This window comes from Aptenodytes patagonicus, chromosome 8, assembly GCF_965638725.1.
Source record: "Aptenodytes patagonicus chromosome 8, bAptPat1.pri.cur, whole genome shotgun sequence".
In the NCBI taxonomy this organism is placed as follows: domain Eukaryota; kingdom Metazoa; phylum Chordata; class Aves; order Sphenisciformes; family Spheniscidae; genus Aptenodytes; species Aptenodytes patagonicus.
Genome location: NC_134956.1, coordinates 7,765,555 through 7,780,851, shown reverse-complemented (window position 1 = coordinate 7,780,851; position 15,297 = coordinate 7,765,555). Strand labels below are relative to the sequence as shown.

Genomic DNA, 15,297 nt, shown 5'->3' with positions numbered 1-15,297 from the left:
GAGATACACTGATAGTCACTCAGACATCGGGTGCTCTAATGGTGTTAGGGGCCACTGGGTGCTTGTCTCAGACATACAGGGAGAGGACAGTTCAGACAGGTTTTTTTATTTCCCCCCTTCCCAACCAAAACGCTGGAGCCCTGTAGCTCCAGTTGTGCAGAACTACGACTCAGAGAACCCGTTCATTTTACACTGGTGCACCAACCGCCATTTGAAGGTAGTGGTTCTGTGTCATTCAAGGTGATGTTGAATCCCTAAAGCCTCTTTCTAAATACCTGGTGCCTCCTGTCTCTCTTTCTGAGATCTGCTGTGTTGCAGACCTTGCTTTTATTGAATCTGCCAGGCTGGAAGGTGCAGCCTGCTGCTCAGGTCACATTTACAGAGGGCTCATGCTAGACTTAAGCCCATATTGTGTTTGGTCCTCTGTGATGCTTATATTTGTCTTGTACTTTGTCTGGGAATTTGGATTGTGTGTCTTGGCTAGGCTCTGTCATATATGTTTAATCCTAACTTCTTTGCTCTCCTGCAGGGACTTGCTAGGGAACAGGAAGTAAATGGAGTGTCTTGCAGAGATGACTTGGAGGGAGAGCTGACTGCCAGCCAAAAACCCCATCCAGCTACAAAAGCAGCTGTTTCAGCCCAAAGAATTTGTAAGTAGAATTATTTTCTTAGCACTTCATCATACTTCCTGCAGGAGCTTGGGCAATCAGACAGGTTTTCTGTCCTGGTAGGCTAGGAAACATGGGGTGCTTATTTAGATAAGTTGGTGAATACTGCTTGGTGATCACATGGCTGAGAGCGCTTCGTGCAGGTGAGGGGGGGCAAAAAGTCTTGAGGTGTGAAAAGGGGAACACTTGGGCCAAATCAATACTGGAGGTTTGGAGTCAAGTTTCACCCTTTTTCCTGTGCCTGCTAATTCCAAGCCCCAACTTGAGCAGGTTTGCTAACTTCTGGATCTGGAGGATGTGTGTGTGCATGTGTGTGCTTGCCTCAGGCACAGTAGAAAGCAGGAATTTTCCTAGGCTGTGACACACAGTCTACCTGGAGGACTGGCTTTGTCCTGGCTCCAGAGCCGGGGGAGTCCCAGCTGTCCAAGCATTGGTCCTGTCTGGAACCTCTTCTACACTGAGAAGTACCTGGAGTTAAAAACAGTGTGTGTCGTTTGGGAGAGATTAATTGGCACAGGAGAGAGACCTGCTCCCTATATCTGACATACAGGTCCCACTGTCAGTTCTCTTATGGAAAAAAATCCTCCAGATCCTGACAACAGACATAAGGAAAACAGATTTGTTTGATCTAACAACAGTCAAATGTAGTGGGCTGGTTCCCCTTAGCTCTTTGTTTCCCCTCTGGCCCAGAGTGGGGAAATTCCTAATCTCAACACCTAGACATGCCCTCTTTGCCAAGTCTCATCTTGCCAACGTGGCTTGTGTTGAGGCTATGACTGGGAGAATAAAGCCTGGTGGCTATTTTTCTAAGACTGTAGCAATCCAGTGCCAAGGGTCTGCTTCAGGGTGCTGGTATGGAGCTGCAGGGGCCTTCTGGGCAGGTCCTGGCCAGAGCTGTCTGCCCTCCCCTGCCCCAGGTGCTCATGCCCTCATGGAAGGAATGACTGAACCATGCAAAGAAAGCATCTCTGACACAGTTTACAGCCCAGCGTGTTAAGATAATGCCAGTTGGTGCTGCTTGACTGCACCGTCTGCTTCCTCCATCGTGTTGTTACTGTGTGGGGTGGCAGCCTGGTCATGATGCTGCTGTTACAAATATGGTTTCCCACTGTGATTGTGAATGGCATTGCTGTCCTGAAGATAGCCTGTGGCACCACAGTTCACAGAGGGATCTAGGTTCTCCTTTTCTGCCTCTTTATGCGCTTGCAAGGCCCATGGGACTCTAACTTACATTCTCAAAATTCTCAATTTACAGTTTGGTCCCAGCTGGCTCTGTTGTGCCCTGCATCACCCTCCAGAAAGCCTGTGTCACGGGGCAAGAGACCTTTCAGCTGGAGAAGTCAGTCAGTCACTATTCAAGCCCAGATCCTTAGGTAAGGGGTAAATCTGCCTTTGTTTCTTAAGCACAGCAGTAAGCAGCAAGTTCAGCGTCACGGATGGCAGCACAACCACATAGTGCAGAGCTACTTGGGGGTGTGTGTCCTCACCCCTGCCCACATATGTCTCCCTTTGGGGAATGGTTACAAAATTGTTTCTCTGCAGCTTTGATGGCACTTGATGTCTTTTATTGCACTCCCTTTTATATTTGTAACTTTTGTTGATGATGGCAGTAATTCAAGAGTTTTGTTACAAGCAGTCAACTGCTACCAGCCTTGCTGGCTGGCTGCTTCAGGCCACCATTTCAGAAAGCTCCAGAAAGAGGGTGCTTGGGAAATGGTGCTTGTCCTGAGCTGAGGCTTTACTGCTATGGGCAAGCCTTAATTACAAAGCAAATATTACTTCTAGACCTGATTGTCTGAATTCTGTGGCATCCTTACACATGCAGCAGGATGCAGTATACTTTTCTTCCTGGCCCAAACTGTTGGGTATCACTTGCTGTGTCAGCCTAAATGCAGGGGTGAATTTCATTGGGTAAAGTGATGCCTGTGCGTGGATGAAAAACAGATGAAAGCATGATGTGAGCCAGCAGCTAGAAATTAAAGTTAGATAAACGTAAGCTAGAAATAAGGTACATTGTTTTAACAGTGACTATTTAACTGTTGGCACCAATTACCAAGGGATACAGTGGTGGTTCTGCCACTTGAATCCTCTGAAGAAACCATGTCTTGCTATCTCAGCCAGAAGAAATTTGGGACATCAGATGAAATTCAAGAACATTTTTATGCAGGAGACCAATATGAACATTCCTGCTGCCCTCTTAAAATCTAGAAATCTAAAAATAGTTGTTTTAAAGGCACTCAGCACTCTGTAGAATAAATATTGCTGTTCTGTGACAATTCTTCTTTCCCTCTCCTTAACGCTGTTTTTCTAACATGTTACTCTGAGCTGGTGGATGGTAATCAAAACCGGTCATAAGCTGTGTTCATTAAATACTGCGGTATGTCTCTATAATGTGGAGTGGTAGTTTATACCCAGGTGTGAAACAGATGCTGGTCTATGAAGAGGCTTCATGCTGAGATCATGGCTTGCTGAGCGTTTCTTTTGGTGGCAGTTATGGTCAGAAGCTTCTCCTTCCACTCCTGCTCCTTTTCTGCTTTTTTTTTTTTTTTTTTTAAATAAAGCTCCCAACACCATCATAGGTCAGAATGTGATTTCCTTCCAGCTGCAAAGGCTTTCATCTTGAGAGCTTTTTCACTGACTTTCAGCCTTGGCTGTGGTCTTAGGGCTACCTGAATTTGTGTCTCCAGACCAGTCTGGGAATCTAAGAGCTGGGGGATAAGCTGGCTGTTGCTGAAAGAGGCACCCATTGGGAGCTGCTTTAGCAGGTGGGAGAGAATGGTCGTGGCCAGAGATTAAGTAGGATCTCAGCCAAGACCCTGGACAGTGGTAACCTCAGTGCACTCACTGCCCAGACCAGGGATAACTGTGCGAGGAGTGCTGATGTTTCTGAAGGAGGTAGGACAGAGAGTGGTCTAGTGACTGAAAGGTCCAAACTCTTTCTTGATTTGACCTGAGATTTGGGAAATTAGTGGTTTTGAGTCCTTGTGATCCTTGAATGGCTTTAGGTTATGAAAGGAAGTCTGGGCCTCCTGAAATGCCCTGTGCCACAAACACAGGCTTACTGTGAAGGACTGTATTAAAACTGGTTTCCTAATTGAGTTTTTGTTTGCTGGATACTTACTAAGTGTGAGAAACCTTCAGAATTGCTCTAAATGCTCATTTGTAGTTTTTTAAAATTTGATTTTATGTGTCTCTAATCCTATTACCTATTTTGGGCTTAGTAAATAAAAAAACCTCCAACTATTTCCTTTGACTTGCTGAACTTAAGGGTGATGTCAGTGTTGTAATCTAATATCAAAGCATTGCAGCACTATGGATGTGTTGATCCTCTCAACAACCAGTGAACTGCTCCAGGCTAACCAGGGGGTGATAAAATACTTAACTGCAGGCATCTGTGTAGGAGAAGTATCTTCCCTTACCTGACATTAGTCAGGAAACCTCTCTGGCCTGCCCTGAAGGGGTGGGGTCCCCGAAGTCTGTGGATTTCTGGGGAGGTTATGAGGGATGCTTCTGTAAAGCTGTATTCTGTAAACACACCACCTTCTTCTCCACCCAGTCATTGCCCTGCCATTTCCTCGCCACTCTCCCAAATCTCTTCTGCGTAAAAGAAAGTAGCAATTGCAAGGTCAAACTTTCAAATTCCTAGGTGCTGCTTATGCATGCTGTTGAGTTGATCAAATGGTATTTGAAAAGTGCTAAGGATCTCTGAGATCAATACCACAGATTGTGAAATCAGGTAGACCTATGACACCCTCACAGAGAAATGGAGAAATGTTGGAGGTCAAAGGTTTGAGTAATAGGATGAGGAAGTTACAGCCCCATGTCTGAGTCATGATCTTCCGTTTTGCTCTTTTGAGAAGGGGATCTTTGTGCTTTTAGAAGAGCATTAGTTTTGCTTTCTAAGTGTTCCCTTTGATTTCAAAGGGAGGAAAAGTGATTGTAAAAGAGGCACGTTTGTGTTTTCTTTCTCTCCTTTCTGTAAAAGCCTCATGAAAGCACAAGTCAAATTCACTGCTGGAGAAACAGGGCTAAGTGGAGGCGGGTATGGTGCTTTCCCACCCCAACAGTGAATTTTGGCTTGATATTGGCAAGTGACCTCTAGCTCCCATCCTGCTGTGGGTGACCTTCCGAGTCCAGACTTGGAAGCTTCCATACGAGGAGCAATGGAGCAGTCTGGGATACTTCAGCCTGGAAAAGTGGTGATTTTGGGAGGAATGTGACAGAGACCTACGAAATCTGGAGTCGCATGAAGAGAGTGGATAGGGACTGACTGTTCCTACCTTTTCCCATGCAAGAACTGGAGGCCAACAAATGTGGGCAGTGGCGTCAGATTTCGAACAAATGGAGGGAGGTGGTTCTGGATGTACCGAGTAATAGACCTGGAGAACTCGTCAAGGGGTGTTGTGTGTGCAAGGTATATACTTGTGTTCAAAGGAAGACAATAGTGTTGGAAAGCAAGATTTGTTAGGGATAGCTAAATAGACAAACCACCTAAGGCCAAAAGAAGTCTCTTCAGCTGAAAATAATTGAAGACTAAGTAAATAATTTGGGTTTGGGGAGGGAAGTACCATATATTTTTGGCCTGTTCTTACTCTTTCCTAGCTGTCAACTCACAGTTTTTGTTGGAGACAGTAGTGGGCTAGGTGGAACCTTGGTGTGGACCTGTATGGCTGGTGTAGGAGTTCTGAGACAGTTAAGCCTGGAGACAATATCGTTAAGTTTTTTTTAGTCCCCCAAAAGAAGCATCAATGCAACTAAAGTTTTCTAGAACATCCCAAGGACGGCTGATCTCCTTAGAAATGGTTTCCAGGCTATTTCTAAATTGTTTGCAGTCTCAGTGATTATTTCCTTAATGCCCTCCCTGCCCACATAAGCAGAGCAGTAAATGAGAAGGACTCAGCTTGCACAGGGAAATATCCCCTGAGATATGAGGACTTCTGAGGAGGGTAAGGCTGCCGCACACAAGAAGGGACAGAAGAGAAAGGTGAAGGCGCTACAGTGGGACTTTGGAAACATACTGTTTGGCAAGCTGTATTTTCTTGGAAAGTTTCACCTGGCTACAAACTGATAGGTGGTTGGGAGAGCTGGGCAAGAGTCCACACAAGCTGGACTGGGCTGGAGTAGGCACTGGAGGTGAAAAAGAAGCTCTGAGATGGAAGGTGTGGGCATGTCTCATTGCTCCATTTGCTCTTGAGCACAACCAACCCAAAGGAGCGATGCTGGCTGTTGGTTTTCTCAGAATGGGAAGCCAGGGTTTATCCTTTCCAGGTATTGGTGTCAGCAGGTCTGACAACTCCTCAGAGGGACTTTTGAGGGACTGCTTAATGTCACGTCTACATAGACCTTGTGTCAGGAAAATGTGTATTCCCAGAACTGCTTTTCTGAAAGTAAAACTGCAGGACTTTTTCCTTTATTTTTCATTTTAAAAAGACTAACTTCATAAATTTTGTACCTGGCAGAACCTGCCTCTCCCTTTGCGATGGCTAGAGTATGCTTTTGCAGCCAGTTCTGCGTACACAGGGAATCAGGGAGCAGGTGGCTTCAACTTAACCTTCTCTCTGAGCTTGAAGAACAAGCCAAGGCAATACAAAAGGGACCTTCTAAGAGGCTTGTGCAGCTGCACAGCCCTTATACTGGCCCCATGATCTGTTTATCTTTTGCCTTCAAGGAAGTGTCAGAGTTAGGGGAAGCTCCCCCAAGTGGGATGGCTTAAAAGACTGTATCCTCTGCTGAGAAGTGCACATGCTTCTTTCTTTATAAGCCATTTGATATATTTTTCCTCTCTTTCTCTCTCTTCCCCTCCTCCCTTGGCAGCAGGATCTCTGGCCGTTGCATGCTTTTCATTAAATCTTTCTGAATGTAAGCTTGTATGTTCTGACAAAGGGTCAAAGAGTACCAATGCAGGGCTAAAACTCAGCAACAGAATGGAAAGCTTTTTCTGGTTTTGATTACTGGACATCACCAGTTATTGTGGAGTGCGTTCTTGGCTGGGGTCTGAAGACTGAGTTAAATATCACCCAGAAAGGAGCGTTCCATGATGCTCCTGAAACACTGAACTTCTCCTCCTGAAATATGAGGGGTGTGTGTATGTGTGTGAGTTGTGTCTTGGCCAATTTCCAGCCTCTCTAATGCTACTGTCACTCTTATCCCACATGTTCTGCTTTTGCAGTATCCATTGGAGGAGGTTATTTAACTTCCCTTGCTGATACGAACAACTGCCACTGTTGTGTTGTTGGGTTTAGGTTGTTTGTCTCTAATGAAAGCCCCACGCTTAGCGACGAACTCAAATAACCAATTGCTTACTCAGCTTTGCAGGTCTGTTATCTGAAGGTATAATCACTTCCTGCATCTTTGTTTGTCTTTGCCTCCCTACTGTTGTACTGATGGCCTGGGAGGTACCGTGCTGCTCCTGCAGCTGCTTTTCTCTGCCCCACGGCACATCAGCATGTGGGGAAGAAAAGCAGTTCCTGGTTATTGCTGCGTCTTCTTTCAATGCCTTAGACACAGGCTGCTCTTAACATGGAATATCGTCCCTTTTATTTCTGAGGGGGGAGGATAAGGAGCCTTTATGTCTATTGTGAAGACTGTGGAGTTTGCACCTAAGGGGGACAGTGGCAAAATCCATCTGTAACCTCTGGGCAAGTGCAGAGAGGCTGAGGAGGTGCAAGTCAGAGAGGTCTGATCCCCAGTTACCTGGTATGAGCATTTGTACTTAGATGGCATGGATCTGCAGCCATCTGTCTTGGTGGCAGCGATACTGGCCAAGGCTGCAGAGGTGAAGTGTCAGGGCCCTGAGTGTACCTAATAGGGCTTAATTGCCCTGACGAGCCTGCCATGGGGCCTCCACCCACTCCCCTGCCCATGGGCTCAGGGGCTCCATTTAAGCTCAGTCCATGACTTTCAATTGCTCCCTGAGCTATGGTGTAGGTGTACCTGTCTCCCACTCCACACAGCCATGCCTGTGCCTGGCCATAGACCTCAGACTGGGACCCTGACCCATGGACTGACCTCCCAGTTTGACGTCGGACCTGCCTGGTGACCACTGGACTGTGTCTGACCCTGGTTACTGTCATTGGAGCTGATTCTGACTTGCAGTTTGACTTCCCGGCTTGACCTGCCTTATCACCACAAATGATCTGGACTCTTGGTTGACCCTAGCTGCCATCCCTAGGCTTGGCTGCTGGTCTCGCTTATGTCCTGTGGGACGGGGCCCTGGCCGGCGAGCCCTGCCCTGCCGGCTCAGTTATCTTCCTCGACTCTTCATCCCATAGTGAACTGCCAGCCCTTGCTGCTCCCTGACCCTTGAGAGGTCTCTGTGGAGGGGTGATTCTTTTGAAAGACTCATCTTGGTGTGAAACACTTCCTCAACTAGTAGCACAGCAAAACAAGAGCATGTGGCTTCGGGGATATCCTTTCTGCCCACTGGGGAAGGTGACACCATGCATCAAAGCTGTGCCTTCCTTCAACTCTCCAGTGTGGTAAATAGGTTCTCACCAGCTCATTAGTTGCAAAATTAATTAGCATTCCAGCTGTGGGATGTGATGTAGTTCTTAACCCAGCAGGCTGGCCAGGCAAGAGCTTCTCTCCAGCCTCAGGAAAGGATGTTTGGGGATTCGGGGGTTTGTTTCTTGTTTGCTTTTTAAGCTGCTAATACTTCTAGTGTTTTCTGCTGGGATCAGCAACCTGCCCTGTACTGTGGGGCTTGCAACCTCCCAGGACAAGAAAAGAAACCACTCTTTTGCAGAATCCTTGCTAAACAGGTTCCCTGAAAAATATGAGGAACTCATGATTGCTCGCTCCCTGGAAGCAAAGATCATGACAGATGCATTTACAGAGAAGAAACAGTAACAATCAACAACAGACAGGAGGAAATGGATCCTATGAGAATAGGAGGCAGACTAAGGGAAGAAAAATGCTTGGGTTAGATACGTAAGTTTTATGAGAGGGGGGGAGAAAATGCCGAGAAAGCTGGGGTGGTAAAAGAGGGACAGGGGGTGGGGAGCAGCCCCTGGGGAGGGGATGCACCATGTCAAGAGGCCACCTGTGAAGCGAAGCCTCCGCACTGAGAGACTGCGGTGTAAACTGAATTGCTGCAGCATAGTCCCATGGGAGACCAGGCCCAGCTAAGCAAAGTGGGGCATTTTGCCCTAGGGCAGCTGTCTCAAGGGAGGGATCAGAGGTTTCCTTTCCAGAGCCACTGCCAGGTCACCCCACTCGCTTGGTGTTCCTGATGGTAGCTGTGTGTCTCCTCCTGAAGGGCAGGTAAATACACAGAGGCAAGTGTGTGGCAGCTTCTGCCGGCTGTTGCTGTCTCAGGGGGATGGAGACAGCTGTACAGAGGGGACTAGCCCTCCCAAACAGGTCTGCATGGGGCTTGCAGTGCATGAAACCTCTTCTCACCTGTGATGTGTACTCTTAATTCAGCACTGTTTTGTACTAAGTCCCTCCTGCTCCCCTCTCTTTCCTTGCTGAGCTTGTCTCAAGCTGAGGGCAAATAAAACCTATTTTTCCCCTTTTCTGTGAGTCTCCTAACTTCACCTATGATTGCAGATAGTGGAGGTTGCAAGCTCTTGCTAGCCTTCAGAGATTTATAGCAAAATCCTCCCATGTGTGCTATTGCACCTCAGAGGGCAGAGCATAAGGGGTGTTCTGGGGATGGCTGGGAGATGACCATGACCTTTTGGAGATCCCCATTTGTCACTGAAGGGTAAGGTGGGCTAACTGTTGTCACTGGGAGCCTGTGCTCTCTTGTTTCTTCCCAAATGAAGGGATCTGGGTGACCCAGCAGCCCCTGTTGCATTTGCGTGCTGTAGCCCTAGAGGAGCTTTATTGGATATACTACATGCAGCTTCACAAGGCACAGGTCCTCGTCAAAGTAATAATTCACACCACGTTCCTCTGAGGCTTTTCTGACTATTGTGGAGACAAATCAAGGCTACAGAATCTTCTTGTTGCAGAAAATAGAGACAATTGTGTTTTTCCCACACAAAGTACAGAAGAGTGCTGTTGTGTGGTTTGAGATTTGGGACTGGATTAAACTGGAAGTCTGGAAGTGGGGAGATGTGAACAACCTGAATCAAAGCTGAAGAAAATTTTCCTGTGATCCTTTGTGAAACATAATTCACTTACCCAGATAATGGATGTTGCGTGACTCTTAATTACTGCAAATATGTTCCTGCTCCTAAACTTAGTTTGTTTTTTTTCTTGCACTTTATTGAGCAATTTCTTCCTTTGGAGATCTTAAATATGGTTTACTGTCACTATTCTGCCCAAGTAAAATGTAAAGTAACACAACCCTGCTTTGAATATAAATAGGATCTTAAAATTATCCCTAGCTTACCTAAGTTTGGGCTTCTAACGTGGGGACTGCACTGGAGCTGACCTGGTGTTGGGAAAGTATTTCCAGCTGTTCAAGCACTGCAGAGATCCTCTGTCAAGGCTTGTTCCTACAGCCTAGGCTGTCCACAGTGTCGTCACAGGAGGAAAAGATGGGTTCTTAATATGCGTTTATTAACTTGCGTGTGTACTACCAGGTCAAAGTGGATCCTAAGCTCCCTGTCACCTCTAAATTGATGTGCTAACATGTATACAGAGCTCTTGCATGTACAAGATGTCACCTGTTACCTGCTAACTGAAATCAAGAATATGCATTTCTTTTCAAATAGTTAACAACCACTCAGATGTGATGTTCTTTGCTAGGCTGTCCTGAGCCAGTACAGCAGGTGTTGGCCTTTTGAGGAAACTCTGCTCTGAAGTGGATGTTGCTCTAGGTGAACCCATTTCCCCTTGTTCCTCTTTACTATATGGGTGGGGATGTGGTACCCTCTGAAAATCATGAATTGGCTAAAGATACGCAATGCTTCTTTGGGGAGAGCTGATTGTAGTAACGATCTCTTGCTTCCACTTACATTTTTTTACCACCCAGGAGTTGCATATATTATCATGACTCAAAAATGTCTTTAGGGTACATTTTCTTATGTAATGCTGATTTGCCAAACTTACCTGCACACCAGTTCACAGATCTTTCCATCCAAAACTGAGATGATTTGCTTTCAGATTGACCAAAGAGTATAAGCTCCTGAATTCTTCTATGCTGGGATCTCACAATGAGACAGATACTGCCACTAGCTCCAGAGAGAGCTAGTTTTCACGTGTGTTGATCTATAGTAATGCTAACCTCAAGCTGCCCATCACCTGCGACAGCTAGGAGGGATTCCCGCATAATCCTACCTCCCACATCACTGGAAGATCTGTGGGATGAGAATGGTTTCCCTTAAGCATGGATTCTGGCTTGGGCAAAAGGCAGGATTCGGATGTGAAAGGTTTTATGGCAAATCTTATATGCCCAATGGGTCTGGTGTTGAAAGACTGCTACTCATACATTAGACATCCCTTGACCAGTGGTGTGTACCCTTCAATATATCCACCCATTTCATAAATTAAAAGTAGCTACATGTTCAACTAATTGTTTCTTCAATATACTTCTTATGGTGGATGTTTCCTTCCATGCATCCTGGATGCATGATAATAACATATTCATTGGGAGGGGAGTTGTGAATTAGCAGCTCTGTGGTGGCCACAAGCAATTATTTTCTTCCTTATTTGTTTCTGCATGATGCTATTAACCTGATACCTGTTCTCTTCCTGGGATAAACTATGATCAGAATATGGGGAGTAGGAATCCTTTCTTCTACTGATTTTGTGTGAGCCTCAGCAAACTCTTCTGTCTTGTAGTTGTGAAGTAGGCAATTAGTAGAAGTAACTTGCTTTTTGAGTCAGTGTGCATGGCTTGACCTAGAGACTTCTGCATCCAGAACTTCAGACAGCAATCCTTAGCTACAAGCCTGGATCTGTTATGGAAAACATCAGCAGGTAGCTATCCTCCAAAATGAGCTGTAGAAAGTTATGCGTAGCTATCCTTTGCAGCTCTTTCTTTTTGAAAAAAGTTGTCATCACTGATTGAGGATTGCTCTGAATTGAGGGATTTGCTTTAAGATGGCAACCACATTTCCAAATACTGTGAAATGTTGGAGGTTTAAAAGAAAGGTGAATAAGGAAAAGCAATTTTACACTCCTAGGAAGCTTGACTGCAAAAAAAATATAGCAGATGTTGCAAAATGCTGTAGCTGAGAAGTGACAATCAGGCTTTTCTAAAGTGCGCTCCAGGTAAGTTTGCTCTCCAGGTGTAACTGGAGGAATGACTCCGGTCTCTTAACTGAATGAAGACAGTCTTCCTTCCAACATTGCTGATACTGGTGCTTCGCTCTTCCCCTTTCCCTGTTCAGTGCTAGAGGAAGGATGGGGCCGGTGGACGGTTCTCTTTGCTGTCTGACAGAAGGTGAATTCTGCCAGTACTGCAGAGTGAAATACACAAGTTAGCTCAGCGTGCGCCTGGTTGCTTTACAGGACCCTTGTGTTGCATAGGAGTGGTCAGCACTCACATGGAGTATCTGGGTCCAGCCCAGAATATGTAAGGGTGGTGGCTCCCTCAGAACATCGGTAGGAATAGGCTGTGAGGCAAATACCTTGGAGTATGGAAAAAGTTCATTGGGAATAATGTTAAGATTGATAATGGGAATGAAACTATAGTCTTCATCACGATGAGATATGAACTCTGGGTTGAAAATCTGCTGCTCCACAGAAACAGAATGGCTGGTTGATCTCTGTTCTTATCTATGAGATATGTTGTTGGCTTTTCCACTGACCTTCTCACAGCTTCTTCAGACAGCTGGATCAGCTTGCCTTCTGCTGGAGTGACCTATTATTTATCAGCTCATTATCAAAGGATTTACTAAAAGCTTACACCAGAGGCCAAAGGGTCAATATCCAGAAACATCTGTACTTCTTCCATTATCCCTAGGAGGTAAATTTTATGTGGCATTTGGCCCTTGAAGTAACCTGAGCATGTGAGAGGCAAGCATGTCTCATCTGTGAACTCAAGACACAAGTGAAGTGTGTAAATGGCTGTCTGCCATCATTTGGTTGATCCTGAGTAGGAAGTTAAGTGTTTCCTTGCTCATGGCTCCCATCTCTTCTGCTTTCCAACCCCTCTAATGAACATAAAGCTTGCAGTGATATTGGGGTGGGAGAAGCAGGTAGCTGAGAGGCAGTGAGAAGAATCTGCTTACTGTGGTCTGTATGCTCAACTTTCTTACCTCATCACCAAGAAATACTTGAGAAAAAACTCAATGGCTCAGCCTTCCAAGGTGATTTCTGAAGCTCTTGCTTAGTTATACACAAAGGACCCGTGGGGTGAATACATTCAGAAACAGTCCTGACAAAATGGAAGGCTGAGGCCTGTCAAATATGCAGCAAATGCAACAACTGAAGAGCCTAAGTGATTGTTGGAGAGAAGGAGCTGTGACTTGTTATCTAAAAGAAGGCAAATATTGGCTAAGGGCTGCTGCTTTGAGACGTTCATCTTCAACCAGAACCAGACATGTGATCAGAAAATTATATTTGTTTCTGTCTTCCTCATCAGTCATTTAATGAAAAATAATTACAATGGATTGATCCTCTTGAATATTTTGAACTTATCATCCCAAAGCCGAAACCCATCAGGCACACTGCTGCTGCTTTTCTCTTGTAAAAAGGTCACATCTGAGCAGATAGTCAGTCCTTCAGAGCTGAGTGTTGGCAGAAATAGTCGCTCACACCCCAACCAGGGTCTCCTCCTGTGTGGGACAGTCTCATTAATGTTAATCTATATTTTTGGATACCTGGAAGCTGACCAAAATCTTCAGTTGGTACCTCAAGATGTACAGATTGGTAAAAGATTGTGAAAAAAGGGATGACATATTATGAATTTGACAATCCTGTTGGTGTAAAAAAAAAAAAAATGCATTTTTTGAAACCTTTCAATTTTGCAGAGAAGAACTTGAATCTGCAAAATTCCTGGTTTTTTTTTTTTTGTGAGAAAGCTGATCTTTTATAAAATAGAAACTGTTTCATAGTAATTGATTTCTCTGGTTCCTTCTGGGTGGGGAGGAACTACGGTATCCTGTGATGCTGAACAAGATGTGCTAACAGAGCTATTAATCCTTTATTTCCCTCTGTCCCACAAGAAATGTATACCTGTTGAAGGGTTGAGCAGACTATTGAAATGCTCCCTCTTGGCATTGTGTAAGCCTACGGGAGCTATTGAAATGGAAATCAGGTTCCCAAACCACCACCCACAGGAGGAAGAGAGAGATCTTGATTGACTGTTTTTCGTTAAACAAAGAGAGAGAAATGGGCTGAAATTTTGGTGCAGGGGAAAATGGGCAAAATGTCTTGAGGATTACACTTGGTGCTTTTGGTCGTGGAGAGGCATCCTGTGTTCTTTAGCAGCCTATGGAGTATTTTCCCAATGAAATACCATTGTGGGGGCATGGAAAACAGGGTCAAAAAAACCACAAATAGGGTTGAGACTTGTCATTGGCAAGAAACCATGTTTCTGAGGGTTTATGGGGAAATAGTGTCATTTAGTTATTGTGAAAGAGCAAAGCAGTCTTATCTATGCACCAGCCTTTGAAAAAAATTATGCCATGTCAAAATCCCCCCGCATTCTTTTTCAGTGCATTTGTTTTCGTTTCATCAAGAGTTTTGGGAAGCAAGAGGTTGTGGTTTTCATCTCTTAAAGCTGTACTGCCTGTTTGGATGTTTGCCCCACATGGATCAAAATCGTGAGCAGGGAGACTAATGTTCTTTGTCCATCATCATGCAGTAATTCGTTGTGCAGGACTTGCCTCTGAAGACAACTGGAGAGGTCTTCGTCCCTTTCCAAACTCCTGGAGATCTCTCAGCTTCCCCTCTAGAAAGGATGGTTTGGAATGCAAATTGTTCAGGTCAGAGTTTTTTCCCCTGTAGCTTTTATCAGAATGGCATTACTTTTTATCTTTACTTTTCCCTCTGTTCTGAGATGTTTCATTGCCATTGTGAGAGAAGCACCTGAGGGCCCTGTTTCTCTACCGAGTCCCGAGATAAACCAGCCTAGGACTATGTGTCCTGTGAAATTGTCATTACTTGATCCTGGCTGCAGCGTAATGTCTTTGCCAAAGAGATACTTGCTCTGAGAACTAAATATATTTTCACCTTTGAAGCCCAAGCAGCTCTGTCAGGATTAATTAGAAACACACAAGTGCACATGTTCTGGAGTGCCTTTTTGCTGTTTCTTACTTAATGAATATGCTAGAAAGTAACCTTTATTGTAATGCTGACTGTTCAAATTGAAAATTACAATTGCATTTTTGCCAGAGCTGGGCTTCTAGATGATGGGAGGTGTTAAATACACAAAGTGTTGCTGCATGGCATGTCACCCTACCTCTAGCTCCAAAAACAGAGAAGCTAGTTGCTAGATTTTTCTTTGTCATAAGAAGACTGCCTAGCCCTAAAACTGTACAAGAGCTTGAAATTTATAAATATACCCCAAATAACCCAAAAGCATCGTTGAGTGCATCACTGATGATGATACACTCAGAGCTAATTGTACTGTTGAATTACGTTAACAGAGTTGCAGGGGAAACTTAGATTAAACTACAACTCCTGTGAGCTAGGGACAGTGGCTCTGGAAAACATGCACCATCTGGAGCCTGCTTGTCTCCAGAGCTGCTTTGCTGTCCCTGGTTCATCAGTAGGTGAAATATTTTTT

At 45.0% G+C, this 15,297-nt stretch overlaps 1 protein-coding gene across 2 annotated transcripts in view; it reads left to right on the top strand.

Annotated features, from left to right (window-relative positions):
* Positions 1 to 15,297, top strand: part of LOC143164076 (uncharacterized) — a 118,982-nt gene that overhangs the window by 21,700 nt on the left and 81,985 nt on the right. For both annotated transcript variants that reach the window (XR_012996020.1, XM_076346188.1), the window contains exons 5-6: positions 530 to 650; positions 1,924 to 2,041. Coding sequence is in view for 1 of the 2 variants with exons in the window: in XM_076346188.1 (XP_076202303.1) it covers positions 530 to 650; positions 1,924 to 2,041 (239 nt within the window). In the remaining variant the exon portion in view is untranslated. The remainder of the gene's footprint in view (positions 1 to 529; positions 651 to 1,923; positions 2,042 to 15,297) is intronic.